At 39.4% G+C, this 14,552-nt stretch overlaps 1 protein-coding gene across 15 annotated transcripts in view; it reads right to left on the reverse strand.

Annotated features, from left to right (window-relative positions):
- The window catches only part of LOC129762599 (neurexin-1), a 257,329-nt gene that overhangs the window by 143,871 nt on the left and 98,906 nt on the right, over positions 1-14,552 (reverse strand). For 9 of the 15 annotated variants that reach the window (XM_055761047.1, XM_055761038.1, XM_055761055.1 and 6 more), the window contains exon 6: positions 11,588-11,821. The exons of the other annotated variants lie outside the window; for them this stretch is intronic. In XM_055761047.1, coding sequence (XP_055617022.1) covers positions 11,588-11,821 — 234 coding nt within the window. The remainder of the gene's footprint in view (positions 1-11,587; positions 11,822-14,552) is intronic. 15 annotated transcript variants of the gene reach the window in all.

Here is a 14,552-nt window from a genome sequence, read left to right on the forward strand (position 1 = left end):
CTAACCATCGACCGGAAGGTGAAGAATGGCAAAAATGGATGCTCCGTCAGTGAAAAAGATCACAAGCGCGTAGTTAAGCAGTTTAGACGTGATCCGAGAAGTTCGGTCCGGGATGTCGCCAATAAGCTGAATTTGTCAAGTTCATTCGTCCAGCGGACCAAGCAGCGGGAGGGCCTGCGTACATACAAGGTTCAGAAGGCTCCTAACCGCGACGAAAGGCAAAACATGGTGGGGAAGACGCGACCCCGGAAGCTGTACACCGAAATGCTGACGAAGCCGCATTGCCTACGTCAAAGCGCACTTTCGTCAGCTGCCGGGCCTGTTGTTCTTCTCCGCAGAGGACAAATTCAGCGTTCCGGAGGAGATTCACAAGCAGAAACTATCCAAGTTTGCCAAAAAGTACATGGTGTGGCAAGCGATCTGCTCTTGCGGAAAGCGGAGCGCCCCCTTCGTGATGACCGGCACGGTAAACGGGCAGGTTTACCTTAAGGAGTGCCTACAGAAGCGCTTACTACCACTATTGAAGCAGCACGAGGGCCCGACCATCTTCTGGCCGGATCTCGCTTCGTGCCACTATTCAAAGGACGTGTTGGAGTGGTACGAAGCCAATGGGGTCACCTTCGTGCCAAAGGAAATGAACCCGCCCAACGCGCCGGAGCTTCGCCCAATAGAGAAATATTGGGCGATTATGAAGCAGACCCTCCGGAAGAACCCAAAAGTTGTCAAATCGGAGGCGGACTTCAAGAGAAAATGGATTTCTGTTCAAAAAAAACTACAACCTGACGTTGTACAGAACCTTATGGACGGGGTAAAGAGGAAGGTGCGAGCATACGGGCTTGGGCTCGAAGTATGAATAAAAAGAAAATGCCAAAAGTTGTTTAATAGTTTTTATTTTACTGTCTAAAATTTTCAAAAGTATCGGTCTACTGGGCGAATTTCTACAGCGTTTTTTCCGTGATGCAATTTGATGTGACACACCCTTTAATCAGAACAAAAATGAGATTCGATATCGGTTCAGCAACGATACGATGAACGCTATTTTGAGATCGAAAGATTTGGTAAAACTTCGTGGCGGCAGCTCGAAAATTTTAATAAATGATAGTATGCAATCTAGATTCAGAAAAACTATGTATAAGCATCATTGAATACACGAATGACTTGCAAATATAAATGAAGTATTTGTAGTAAATAAATGAGTATTTTTCTCATACTAATAAATTTTTTTTTCTCTACAACGAATATTTTCGATGGTACAGATTTTTGGGAAAAAGTCGGTGTATATTCGGATAATAAATCAATGTTCAACAAATTTTGAGCAGAATCAGAATAGTTTCGCAATGACCTTGTCGAAATTTCTGTATGAAAACAGCTCTTGCTTCGGTCCTATGGCGTGCCATTCCGTGCAAGGACAGAAATAGAAAAATAGCAAAAACACGTTGTATGATGTACCAACTAATAACCGTGAGCGGCATCATCCAGAAAGGTAGTTTCTCGTCTCGGCAGGCTAACACTCTTCTCTTCTCGTGGTCTCAAACTAGCAACCAGCTATTCCATGTCTAAATCGAGCCAAGGTCGTAGCAAAACATCGGGAGAGAAAAGAAAAATCGACTTACGCCCTTCTAGTGGCACTTACAACCAAGGCATCAAAAAAACATAAAAAGAAAAATTTCGCCGGAAGCAGTCGTGAAACTGGAAAGTTTTCATATTTTTTGCCCACATTCCCCCTCTCCTTTGCCTCTCTTCTCATGAAGTTTTGCTTCTGACAGTGGAAAACGCCCGTCATTTTTTATCTTCTCACTCTCCCGGTGTGCCGCACACCTCATCTGCACGAAGGAATTTGAAGGGATTCCTCACTGTGCAGCGTCGGAATGGCTGGCAACCACCTTGACTTTGGCCTCCCGGTGCCCTGGAGCTTGGATATCAACCACCCACCCTCTCCGAGACAGCATCGAAAAGCCCTTCCTGGGGCTATTTTACGACGGCTCTTTCAACTTCCAGCTATCCTCCACGATAAGAGCTCATGGTTTTTTTTTGCTTCTTCTTATTTCTTCTTTATATTCCACCAGCAGGAAACTTTCCATCGTTTAGCAACATACCTTCTCCTAATGGCGCTCGATTCGAAAGAATCTTGCAAACGTACAAAATTAGTGCACTCTTCGTTTCAGCGATTTTTTTTCTCTCTACATCACACCGATCGATGAGCGTCTTCAGTTTTTCTCGCTTTATCGACTGAACATATATATTCCGTAGTAAATCCAAACGCATCTTTTTCAAACAAATTGACCCATCACTCCCCTTTGCAATATTGACCGGAACAAAAGCCCACACTACCCACAGGAATTTCCCCAACCCACGGTGCGCGACAACTGGCCACGCCGGTCCTCGCTGCTAGCTTCATTAAATTAACGGTGTGGCCATCGCCGCGAGTGGGTGGTGCCATTCATAGAGAGCCAAGGAATCCAATTTGTGGGAATACCATAAATTCTTCCCGTCTCGCGAAGAAGAAAATTGAATTGCACGCGCGCTCGTGATATGCAGAGAGTGCGGCAAGCGATACCGAATATTTTTGCTGATAAGAGAGAAGTAAATCAAAGCCAGTGTGTACCGGTGGTGGGGATTTCCCAGCCCATGGTCACGGCCAGTTGCCGGGTGGTGCGTGAAAGCACTCTTCTGTGTTGAACTGCCGTGAGGAAAATCATATTTATGTTTTCGCTGACGATCGGCCGGCAGGCAACCCAACAGAATGAAATTATCCGCAAATCAGAGCTTTGTCAGCGATTCCTTTCTATTTCTCGTTCCCGGATTCCCCGAAGTTTTTCATTTGGAGCAGTGGAATTGATTTTCCTCAGAGATTTTAATGCTTCCCTCGCGGTTCGTTGATCATCACAGAAGCTATAAGACGGAAAGTGAAAGTTCAATTTATCACTAATTGAAATCAGGAATATAATTTTGAATCATATCATCGAAATTTAGAATGCTTTCAATCTAATGAACTCTGATAGTGCGTATCATCGTAGCGCTGTGTTTTTTGCCAGTTTCCAACGTTTGCCAACAGCATATTCTTTGTCGTCTCAGCAGCATCCGTCTTCCAGGAGAAAATTGCCCTCATCACTCTCAATCTACGACTTGTCAGTCTCTTCATACAAACGATCCAAGTTCAAAGGTTCTTTCGAGCAACAAAAAAATTGAACCCATTATCGAGAAGGCTGGGATCGTATCCTAGAAGGGCATCCGAGTTGTCCCAAATATTCCCATCGCAGCCCAGATGCGGGGATGCTTATTCTTGCTGTCATTGAAATATTGTCAGCTGAAGGGGCTCGGCTCGATACTTCGCTTTTCTCTCCCTGCCGGATGTTCGGCTTGGGTGAGATGATGTGATAATGATAAAGGTACGACATAAATTTAGAGCTTCCTATGCATAGAACACACACACACCATTGCTCTTGTTTCGAACGTCAAGGACATCTCGAACCGAGCATTAGCAGCACAGAAAGTCTTCCCAAAGACTCGCTCTGTTTACACAGTCCGAAAGGGAGAAAATGGAGACAGTGGGTGTCTCCTTGTTGGGATCGAAGATACTGTGCAAATGGTGCACCACATCATGTCTCATTCCTTACGACTTCCTGAAATGACGATATGATAGTTTCAATCTGAAGATGTTTGCATAAAACTTACCCATAGGAACCGAAAAACATACGAGTATTTATATTTGGTTCGCTGTGAACCCACGAATAGTTCCGGGATAAAAACGGGGCACGTAAACCTAAAAAAATTGTGAGGGGTTGTATCTAGCATACCACGTACCATCGAGAAATGGCGAAGCTTAAATCACAATATATTCTCTCTACTTTCTCATTGCCTGTACAACGAACGCTTTCGCATTTCATTCCATTCTTGTATCGAGCTGTGTGTGTATATATGTGTGTGAAATCAGCATTAGGCATCAATGATATCCGCTCGTTGTGATGTGATTGCTAGCTCGCTCGCAACTGTGGTCTCATCCATTTGTATTTTTGTTTTAAGGAAGCTTTAAACTTGAGAAGGGCCCTTGTGGGAAGAAACTCTACTCCACACTCCAGAAACCACCTGTATTGAGGAAAACAATCCACTCCCGATCGACGCTCGCCGGCAACTAACGAAGCGAATGTATTAGTTGCTCGTTATTGACAGTACGGGAAGGTGAGCACACAATTGGCAGAACAAATTTCTGGGAAAATGGAAATGCTTACAGTTTTTATTAATTTACACCGTTTTGTAACTTATAGCATATAATTGTAATTTATAGCATATAAAACAAATCTTGGAAAATTTCTGATTATGGAATGGAATTATGGATTATGGTATGAAAATAGTGATTAACATTAATTTTATTTCATAAAAACGGGACCTGTTTTCTGATTTGGCACCCTCCCTGAAAGACGTAGTTCTACGTCAAAAAAAACAAAGAGATATTTCGAAGAATTTTGTTGAGTGAACAAAATCGAAAATAAGACCAATCAATTAAACATTCTTAGATGTACTTGCTTTGATATCTACAACGAAGGAATATTCAAATGCTGAAAAGACTTAGCGAAGCAGATTATAATTTTTGAAAATTTTATCATAAATTTCTACAAGAACAAATTTCTGTTTGATAATTATTATAGCGTAGCATTGTAGGAAAATCTTTTTAACTGATGTGATACTACCAAGCCAACACAAAACATAATCAGTAAGCATCACGAATTCATTATATTCTCGATTTTTTCACACAACGATTTGTAATAGATAGGGATTTTTTATTTTTATCTCATTAATCAAAATTCCTGTATACTATATCAACAATATTTTTTACTAATCCCACTTTGAATCTTTGGGAATTCAGGAATTCAACTTACAGATATTCCGGAAAATATGTCACAATTTTATGAAATATTTTTAACGCTAACAGCTATATTTGCTGCCAATGTTGATGATGTGCATATCAATCAGATTGAAAATTCTTCAAGAATTGTTTGATATTTTAGACAATACGATTCCCTAATTCGTGAATGGTTTAAATCAACAAACATTGGAAGCATATCCGTTTTTTTTATACATTCGTTCTATGCATTTCTGTCCTTACCAACCTGTGCTTTCTATATCGAGGAACAAGTGAAGTCGTGAGGTATAATTTTTATATACTACCGTGCATAAATCGCTCGCTCAAAGTACAAATACAGCGTTCGTTCCAATGGACACTGTGGAGAGAGGAGCTATTGCAAATTAATCCTGCCCGTTCATACTTTGGAAAAAGAAAAAAAGAAGAAAGAGATAAGCCATTCACCAATTCTAATACTCATGCTGACCAAACGTACCGTTTTGAACGGGATAGTACCGTTTTTGCGACCATTATTGATTGTCCCATCTTTTTATCAGTTTGTATCGTATTTTGAGCATAAGCAAAAACATATTTTCAATAATGTACTGTTGTACAACGATTAGTGATCTTTCATTTTTGTTGAAAAAAGACGTGTCTGCTACTAAAGTTGTTGTTAATTTTGATGATTTTTTAGAGTTCTTCAACATGGAAAGGAAGAACTGTGTTGACTAGTGAGGTGTTCTTAATATAGTAAGAGGTGTGTGTCCAAATCCAAAAGTAGCACACACAACGGTCGCAAATGGCTTATTCCTTTCTTCTTTTTTTCTTTTTCCAAAGGGCGGACGGAAATGATTTGCTGTATCTCCTCTCTCTACAGTGTTCGTAGGAACGAACGCTGTATTTGCATTTTGAGCGAGCGATTTATGCACGCCTCATTTGCGATTGTATTAGGCTGTTAAAAAAGTCCTGCGGTATTTCCGCGAGGTGTCGTTGTAAGCGCGTAGTTCTAGTTGTATTCATTGTATCGTGTCATACTATAGCTTGCTGGAAAGGCGCTATAATATAGTCCTTGACAGTGTTTTGTTTGGTTAAGTTGTTCGTGAGTTATAGTGTCGCAAATATGGAGCAAAATAAAGAGAAAATCCGACATATTTTACAGTACTACTATGACAAAGGCAAAAATGCATCTCAAGCTGCCAATAAAATTTGTGCAGTTTATGGACCCGATACAGTTTCCATTTCCACCGCACAACGATGGTTTCAACGTTTTCGTTCTGGTGTAGAGGTCGTCGAAGAAGCGCCACGCTCCGGAAGGCCTGTCGTCGAGAATTGCGACAAAATCACTGAATTAGCCGAGAAAGACCGGCATAGTAGCAGCCGTAGCATCGCCCAAGAGCTGGGGATAAGTCATCAAACCGTTATTAACCATTTGAAGAAGCTTGGATTTACAAAGAAGCTCGATGTATGAGTGCCACACACGTTGACGCAAAAAAAAACATCTTTGACCGTATCGACGCATGTGAATCGCTGCTGAATCGCAACAAAATCGACCCGTTTCTGAAGCGGATGGTGACTGGCGATGAAAAGTGGGTCATTTACGACAACGTGAAGCACAAACGGTCGTGGTCGAAGCCCGCTGAAGCGGCTCAGACGGTGGCCAAGCCCTCATTAACGGCCAGGAAGGTTCTGCTGTGTGATTGGTGGGATTGTCAAGGAATAATCTATTATGAGCTGCTTCCCTATGGCCAAACGCTCAATTCGGACCTGTACTGCCAACAACTGGACCGCTTGAAGGTAGCACTCATGAAGAAGAGGCCATCTTTGATAAACAGAGGCCGCATTGTCTTCCATAAGGACAACGCCAGGCCACACACTTCTTTGGAGACGCGCCAGAAGCTCCGGGAGCTCGGATGGGTTCTTTTGCATCCGCCGGCGGACCTTGCACCAAGTGACTACCACCTGTTTTTGTCCATGGCGAACGAGCTAGGTAGTCAGAAGTTAGCCACAAAAGAGGCCTGTGAAAATTGGCTATCCGAGTTTTTTTGCCAATAAGGAAGCGAGCTTCTATAACAGGGGTATTATGAAGTTGGCATCTCGTTGGGAACAAGTCATCGAACAAAACGGCGCATATTTGACTTAAAACAGATGATTGTAACTAATTTTATGAACAAATGAAAATTCAAAAAAAATACCGCAGGACTTTTTTGACAGCCTAATATATAAAAATTATACCGCACGACTTCACTTGTTCCTCGTTGGTAAGGGCAGAAATGCATATAACAAATGTATCAATCTCGCTCCCACTAGCATGCAATCAGCAGTCTCTCCTAAAAAACAAAGTCCTAAAGTGTCGATTTTTGATTAAAAAAAATTCGAGATGACAGTAGAATCTGCGTTATTGCAATTTGAAGACATTCGCCATCAAATTTTTTTTTAAACCCCCTAGATTTCATGTAACGTATCAGGAATGGAGGGGGGCATTAGGGGAATCCTGTTTGAAAATTTGGAGTTCACTCTAATGCCCATGTAAATAATCGTGTCTTTACTAAAAATTAAAGTGGCCTCCAGAATTAAGCAAGAAACTTTGCTCTCTCACGTCACCAGAGATGCCCACCTTTCAGATTTTTAAGGATTTGCCAGATTTTTTGGCACACTCCCTCATATCTTGCCTGATTTTACTGAAAGGATCCTGATTCTTCATGATTTTTGCAGTTTTCACTTCATTAGAATAAAAATTATCCTTAATAAATACATTGGAAATGTTGGAAATGAGAACTATCCTGCAAGCTTACATAAAATGAGCTACTCGGTACGCACTTCTATAATGTTTACTCTTTGTTCGATTTTTGAATATCTACTCCGAAGTGAGTCACGTTGCCGCAGGGAACATTTATTAAATTTTGAAGTTGGCGTGAAAGAGAGATACATTATCAGATACATTATTATTTTTCTGAATTTTTTTTAACGTTTTTCTTTAATTCGGCTTCGTTTTTCGAATAGAACCAATAGAACCGAATAGAACCAATTTATTTACATTCTTAAATGACAGATGGGGCTTCGTTCGCTTCATCGAACTTGCATAAGTAATCTCAATTCGTCTAAAGCCAGGCGCATCGCCGGTGAGCTTTTTGAATTTGCGCAATGAATTATTGAAATTCTTCAAATCACACATGCTCGGATTGCAAAATGAAAATTACCCTATAATCAACAATCCTGATAAAACACCAGCTGAAGAGCACGTGTGTATATCCAATGCGAATGATGTTGAAGACATTGCTGGCGACTACACAGCAACGGAAGAAATTGTGATTCGAAGATTAAACAATAATATGAAGTTCATAATCGATGAACATCGTTCATACGATGCTTTCTATATTCTTCTTCGATTGTACAAACGTTCCTGACGTTTGCCGTCTCAATGTAGTGACAAGCTCTACAATACGTGTGACCGCAGTGCGAGTCACAAGGAATCTCGCCAACGACAATCCACTGGCTCATATATATATATATATATATATATATATATATATATATATATATATATATATGCAAAGGTAGAGAGCGAACGACTGCGATTCATTCGACAGAATCAACAGAGCGACGTGAAGAAGAATACATTCACTGGCGAGACGCTATCATGGGCAAAACGACACAGCCTTTGCTGCATTTGCCTTAGGTCAAAACGCATGCATTGTCATGACATTACAGCTCGTGAATTCAAAAAAAAAATTGTGTCTTTAGCTCCATTACCACATTACACGTATTCGGTACCAGATGGTGCTGGATGTATGAGATTGAATGGCAAAGGCGAGGATTACCTCATACGCACATTTATGAAATAAGCACGCTTTTGAATCAAAAATTATAAATGAAAAATAGACTCTAATATGTGTTCTGTGTTACTGAGTAACACATTCTCTGCAAGTGGAGAAACATCTTGAACAAAAATTGTTCAAAAATTTTATATAATGGATACAGTTTTGATGGAAATGCAACGAGATTTATAGAAAGATAGTTAAGTTTGGTCAGGACTGTACCTTCTAACTATTTGAACAACTTGGAGTAATAATTTTCATTCAAATTTTGACAATTTTAAATTGCTTTCGGGCCTGATAAGCTGATAGAGATTATTTTTCACCAACGATGCAGCTGTTGAAAGATATTAATATGGGTTTTCTTCATTTGTTTTTCGTATTTCACGACAAAAATATATTATTTTTTCACTTTACATTTTACTTTCAAACATAAACATCAAACTAACTTCCGTTCAAATTGTTTCATTTGTTCTATTCTATCGATCACCTTCGATCGATTTTATTGATCGTTAAAACATTTAAATACACTATCATTATATTGATTATTTTTTATTTGACAAACAACATATCCACTAGCAAAAATTTATATAGCAGCACAACGTTTGCCGGGTCGTTTAGTTATAATATAAAAAATCATTATCAAATATTGTTTTTAGTTCAATATTTTTCACAATTTTCAAAAAAAAAAAACGATTCATTTACGTAGAACACATATTCGATGCGGAAAAGTGAAATTGTATCCATAATTCTTAGTTCAAAAGTGCGTTTATTCCATCTGAAGTATCAATAATAACTCTCGCTTCACAATGACAAAACACGAACCTCAATGCCGTCAACGCGAATTCAATAAATGAACATTCAAGATAGTGTTGCGATTTTTTTTACCCTCACTTCTTACTTCAAAGATGACAGCTTGTCATCCTCTGTTCCTACAAAGTTCTTTCAAGGGAAAAAAAACTTAATTCTATGAAACTCATAAAAAATCTTGAATAATTTTCGATGAAAAAGCTGTGATGATAAAATTTATATGCTGCGTGAAAGATGGCGAATTATCGTGGAATAAAACTGTGCATATAAAATTGAAACTAGAACCCAAAAAGTTGCTTTTATTTTCGCAAAAATGAGCACAAACTTTTTATTTTCATTCTTTCTGATTTTTGAAAATTTTAGTTGGCAACCCTGCACGTCAATCGCGGCACAGCATAAAGAGCGCTGCATATACAACGTCTCGTCACCGTCCCGATAAGTATTCTCTTGGACTTATTTTGCCGACGTCGTGTAGAAGTTGCCGTTGCTGGTGTATGTGAATACGACCACACGATTTCCATGGGAGAATATTTGACATTTCATTCGTTTACGTTGACTTTACGGTGACGGGACGTTGTGTGTGTAGCGCACTCGAAGCGAAGTTAGTGATCCCCGATAATCGTTCGATTCGTCGATTAATCGACGCAACCAATAATCGAAGCGAACGGATAATTTACGTCGATTAATCGATCGATTCTAGCAAGGGTAAAATTTAGTCTAACTAATTATTTCTCTCAGTGTGACGATTAATCGATTGTTTGATTATTTTTGGGCGATTAGTCGTATCGAATCAAAGTCAAGCTGCTGAAAAGTATTCGATTAGTTCATGAACGATTAATTTCAAAAATTGTGGCTCATTAGGCGGAGTGTTCGTAAATCACGTGTTTTATCTTTTACGCCGTTTCTAATTCGCTGTCAAACCAAAAATTATAAACAACTAATTTAGTTGAAGATATCGGTAAATATTTCTGAATTTATTTGTTCTAGCTAATTGAATGTTCCAAGCGTTCATAGATATTTTCCAGTTGCTAATAAATAAAGCTAATTGAAAACTTGTTTAATAGTCTATATCTGAATATTTTCTGGTACATCAGGGAATATCAGGGAATATTCCTGTTTGGGAGCGTAAGGCCACTAAATGTAATCAAAAATATTTATGTGACGTGGTCGCTTCCAGCTCATCGATGGTGGTATATTGCTTTCTATTTTATAGATCCGCTTAACCAGGATTTCCAGGTGTTTTTAAGAATTAAGATCGGGACTTTGAACTTGCCACCCCAGTAAATTGATTTTCTGAGTATCAAGCCATGGTTTTGTAGCGGAACTGATGTGAATACTGTCGCATAAACACAAACCAACCATAAATAAAATCTAACGAGTTTATCTTACAAGATGTCAAATCAAGCTAAATCTAGCACGCTCGTGGAACAACATCCAAGCTAAATCCTTAGAGGTCCTCCTTCAAAATTGTGCGTGCAGAAGAGCTTCGGTTTTTTTCTGTAGAAATTCGCCATAATGTCGATTGCGTTGTAAAAACTGCAACTGTGTAAAATGGAGGTGCGGTTATAGAAAGTGGTTAAAGTCCTTTAACTCTCTGTGAATTATTAGTGCATTATACCTTTAAGAAAACATGATTGTGACGACTTTTTAGTTTAAATTTTTATGTATTCTACGCACGGCATTGGCTGAAAAAATTGTTAAGAAAATCCTCAGTTGATGTAACTATGTTATGCTATGAGATATAGAAATATTCATTCGGATTTATATTATTGATAAACATAACCTATATTGATACAAACCTTGGGTTAACATTCGTGAAACTAAGCGTCCATTGATAGTGTATAGATTCTATTCTACCGTAGAGTGCAACATCAAACATATTCAAAAAACATTTCGAAAACTAAGATACTTAAAATTTTAGCCAAACCAAAACCAAAATTGGGAAACTATAAAACAGCAGCATCTAGCGGAAATCGGGGATTTCTACCGAGAGTGCTATCATAAAGTGAGGAGGTTAGGATAGGACGACTAGAGACTAGATGAGACGGGAATGGCGGGGGGGGGGGGAATCAAGCGCAGGGTGGTATTGTTTGTGCTCATTCTGAGGGGAGGGGAAAATCTTCACCTTGTCCGAGGGTAGTGCCCTGACGCAGTTATGCGCCAGATCATAGTTGGGGGGATAAACACCTGAGGATTGTGCGTCACGTGCTTCCCTGACAGTAGTGGCAGTGGTTGCAGCCGTTGGCGTTGGCGCTGCGGTCAAAGATGATGCGTTTGGTGCGGTTTTTGGCTTTCGGGATTGGTGTTTGTGGTAGATGTTGTTGTTGTTGATGTTGTTGATGTTGTGCTGGTGCGTGTCCTGGAAGTCACACCCGAAAGCCGCAGAGAGGTTGGTGCCGGTGGTGGTTGGGCAGTGACAGTGAGTTATTTGGTGTTTTGATGGTGGTTTGTTTTGGACGAACGAGTGAGTTCAACAAAGAACAAAAGAAAGAGAAAAGAAAAAAGAAACAAACCGAAAACCGAAAATTAGTGCAAACTTGTGATATTCCGAGAGAACGAAATCTAATCTAAGATTAGTGCGGTGATGCAAATAGGAAAAAAATATAATGTGATGATGATTTTTACCTTTCATCGTATGTTCACGATGAGTATGAGAAGACAATAAAATCCATTCTATTATCTTTAATGTATTTTCGTTCAAGTCACACAAGCAGCTGAAAGGAGTGTGAATGGGTGGATGGATGACTGGATTATGGGGAGAGTGCAAATAATCAACGTACACACAAAAGAGTCGCTTATCTAAATGTGATTCAGATAGCAGGATGTGACGCCGACAGCTCTTCCTCATTGATATGATGGAACGACCAAAGAGAGCGAGTGGCGGGGCATGACATTATAGTCAACATAAGAGGGGTGTGTATATCTCTGTGTGAGGCGACAACTGTCAGAAACAGACGCGGCACATAAAATGCTGTAATTTCATAATTTGCTATTATCCGACGACACAAAGCAGTGTGGAGGCTAATGTTTGAGTTTGGGCGGGGTTGTGAATGGCGAGAAGGCTCCCGCAGGACGGGTATTTCTTTTTTCTTCTTCGCGAGGATGTGATGTTTTGTGATAAAGGGAAGCGAGGAAATTTTTCCGGCAGTCACAGAGGGTTTAGGTTGCTGTCGCGAGAAATTAAACATTTTTTTGCGAGGAAATTTGTCGATCGTTTCATTTTAGATGGCAATGTTGTACTCTTGGTCCTCGGAGGGTTCCCTCACACCATGAGATAAACCAAAACCACAGCGTCATTATTATGGATGACGTGAGCGACCGAAGTTCGTCGCTCGAACCAACCGTGTTGCATGGATTGGAATGGTTTTCGAGGGAGTTTGGAGCGAGCGGATGGGCAAACACTATGAAAGAATCGTTCGGAAGTTCCTTTTCTTATTGTATGACTCACTTTCCACTTCCAGCCAGTGTGCGATATGGGAGAACGAAGTCGAATGACGCTGCGATGGGTTTTCCCTGCTTTTTACTTCTGAACCAGTAAATGCTAGTAATGCGCATAACATAAAGGGGATACATCGCTTGGCTTGAGTTGAGTTTCAGAAGAATTGTGGATCTGATGAGGGTGATTTTCTGCAATTCTTTTGGATGACCACCTGCGGATATGAGCTTAAGATAGAATGCGTTCGTGAAAATTTTATGGGTGGGTAATGTCGGGGACATAACCAACGAGACTATGGGCTGTCAATTGTAGTAACTTAGTGAATCGAATCACCAACCACAAATAAGCCTAAAAATACTCCCAAATTCATACAAGCCCTCCCCAAGCTTATCAAGACCATTATTTTGCGAGAACTTGTCAATATCTTGATCCTACTCAAATTTATTGATGGTTTTTCACCCAAAAACTCATTATTTCAATTTTAATTTACTCAAATACAAAAAATAACATAGTTTTGAAAATCTCACATTATGTAGAGTGTGTATAATGTATGTGTAATGTAGAGATATTGACAAGTTCTGCATCGCAAAATGTTTGTATTAGTAATCTCTAAAAGTTTCGAAATTTTGTTTTCGATGCCAAATCATTAAAAAATGCATGAAACGTCAAGATCTGGTGTCATCTCGAAAAAAAAATTTTTGGCTGAAAATCGATCTTTTGGGACTTAGCCTGAAAGACAATGAAGGTATGGAAAAAAATAGTTATCGAATTTAAAGAACCGACCATGTACATTTTGTTTATTGACCCAAAAAAATGACTTGTGCAAAATTTCAGCTCAATCGGACATGATTTAGGGGTGTCTCGAAGCACACAAAGTTTTTGATTTTGATTTTTTTTAGTCCCGTGTAGAAATATTTCCTATCTATTGATGCAAACATTTTTGCGATCTATGAAAAGAAATGCTCGATTTATAAGCATAAGGAATCTTTAATTTTTTCCTACATGCTCAGTGCATTTTCGTTTTACCTTCACATAGTCCTGTTAGTCGTAGCCCTACGTCAATATGCTCTTAAAACAACAAGAGAATGAGAATCTTTACCATGTTTATCCATTACTTACGTTTACGCTCCCTTACAAGATTCTTGAGATTAATTGAAAAGATAGACTATACACCTTACTCTGGAAAACGAGCCGATTTGAAATTCGTTTATTCGTCGATCATGTTCATAATGTCATAAAAATAATGTGCGATTCGAGTAGAATGCGGCGTTTCCTAGCTATCTGTTCGCGCCCGACTCGACCGCTCCGGCATGACGTCATCGGTGCACCACACATTTGAAAAGTGGAACAATATTTAAGGGTCTTATCTTCTAGAACTACTAGAAAATATTGTTTTATTTGGATAAAACTTGAAAAACCTCATATTTATTGCTCGACGATGTGATTATTTGACGTGCATGGAATAATGAAACAATTTTTGATGACCTTTTATTCTAGAATCTTCAGAATATACGGGTTTATTAACTTGAAAAATCTTCAATTTTTTTTTGCTTGACAATGAGATTAACACGTACACGGTTTCTGGTTATAGATCACTGCATCAAATCTAACCTCAATCCTTCGTTCTTTTTTTTCTTGAATGTTGACACTCCTG

The sequence above is a fragment of the Toxorhynchites rutilus genome, chromosome 1 (genome assembly GCF_029784135.1).
Source record: "Toxorhynchites rutilus septentrionalis strain SRP chromosome 1, ASM2978413v1, whole genome shotgun sequence".
Taxonomy (NCBI): Eukaryota; Metazoa; Arthropoda; class Insecta; order Diptera; family Culicidae; genus Toxorhynchites; species Toxorhynchites rutilus.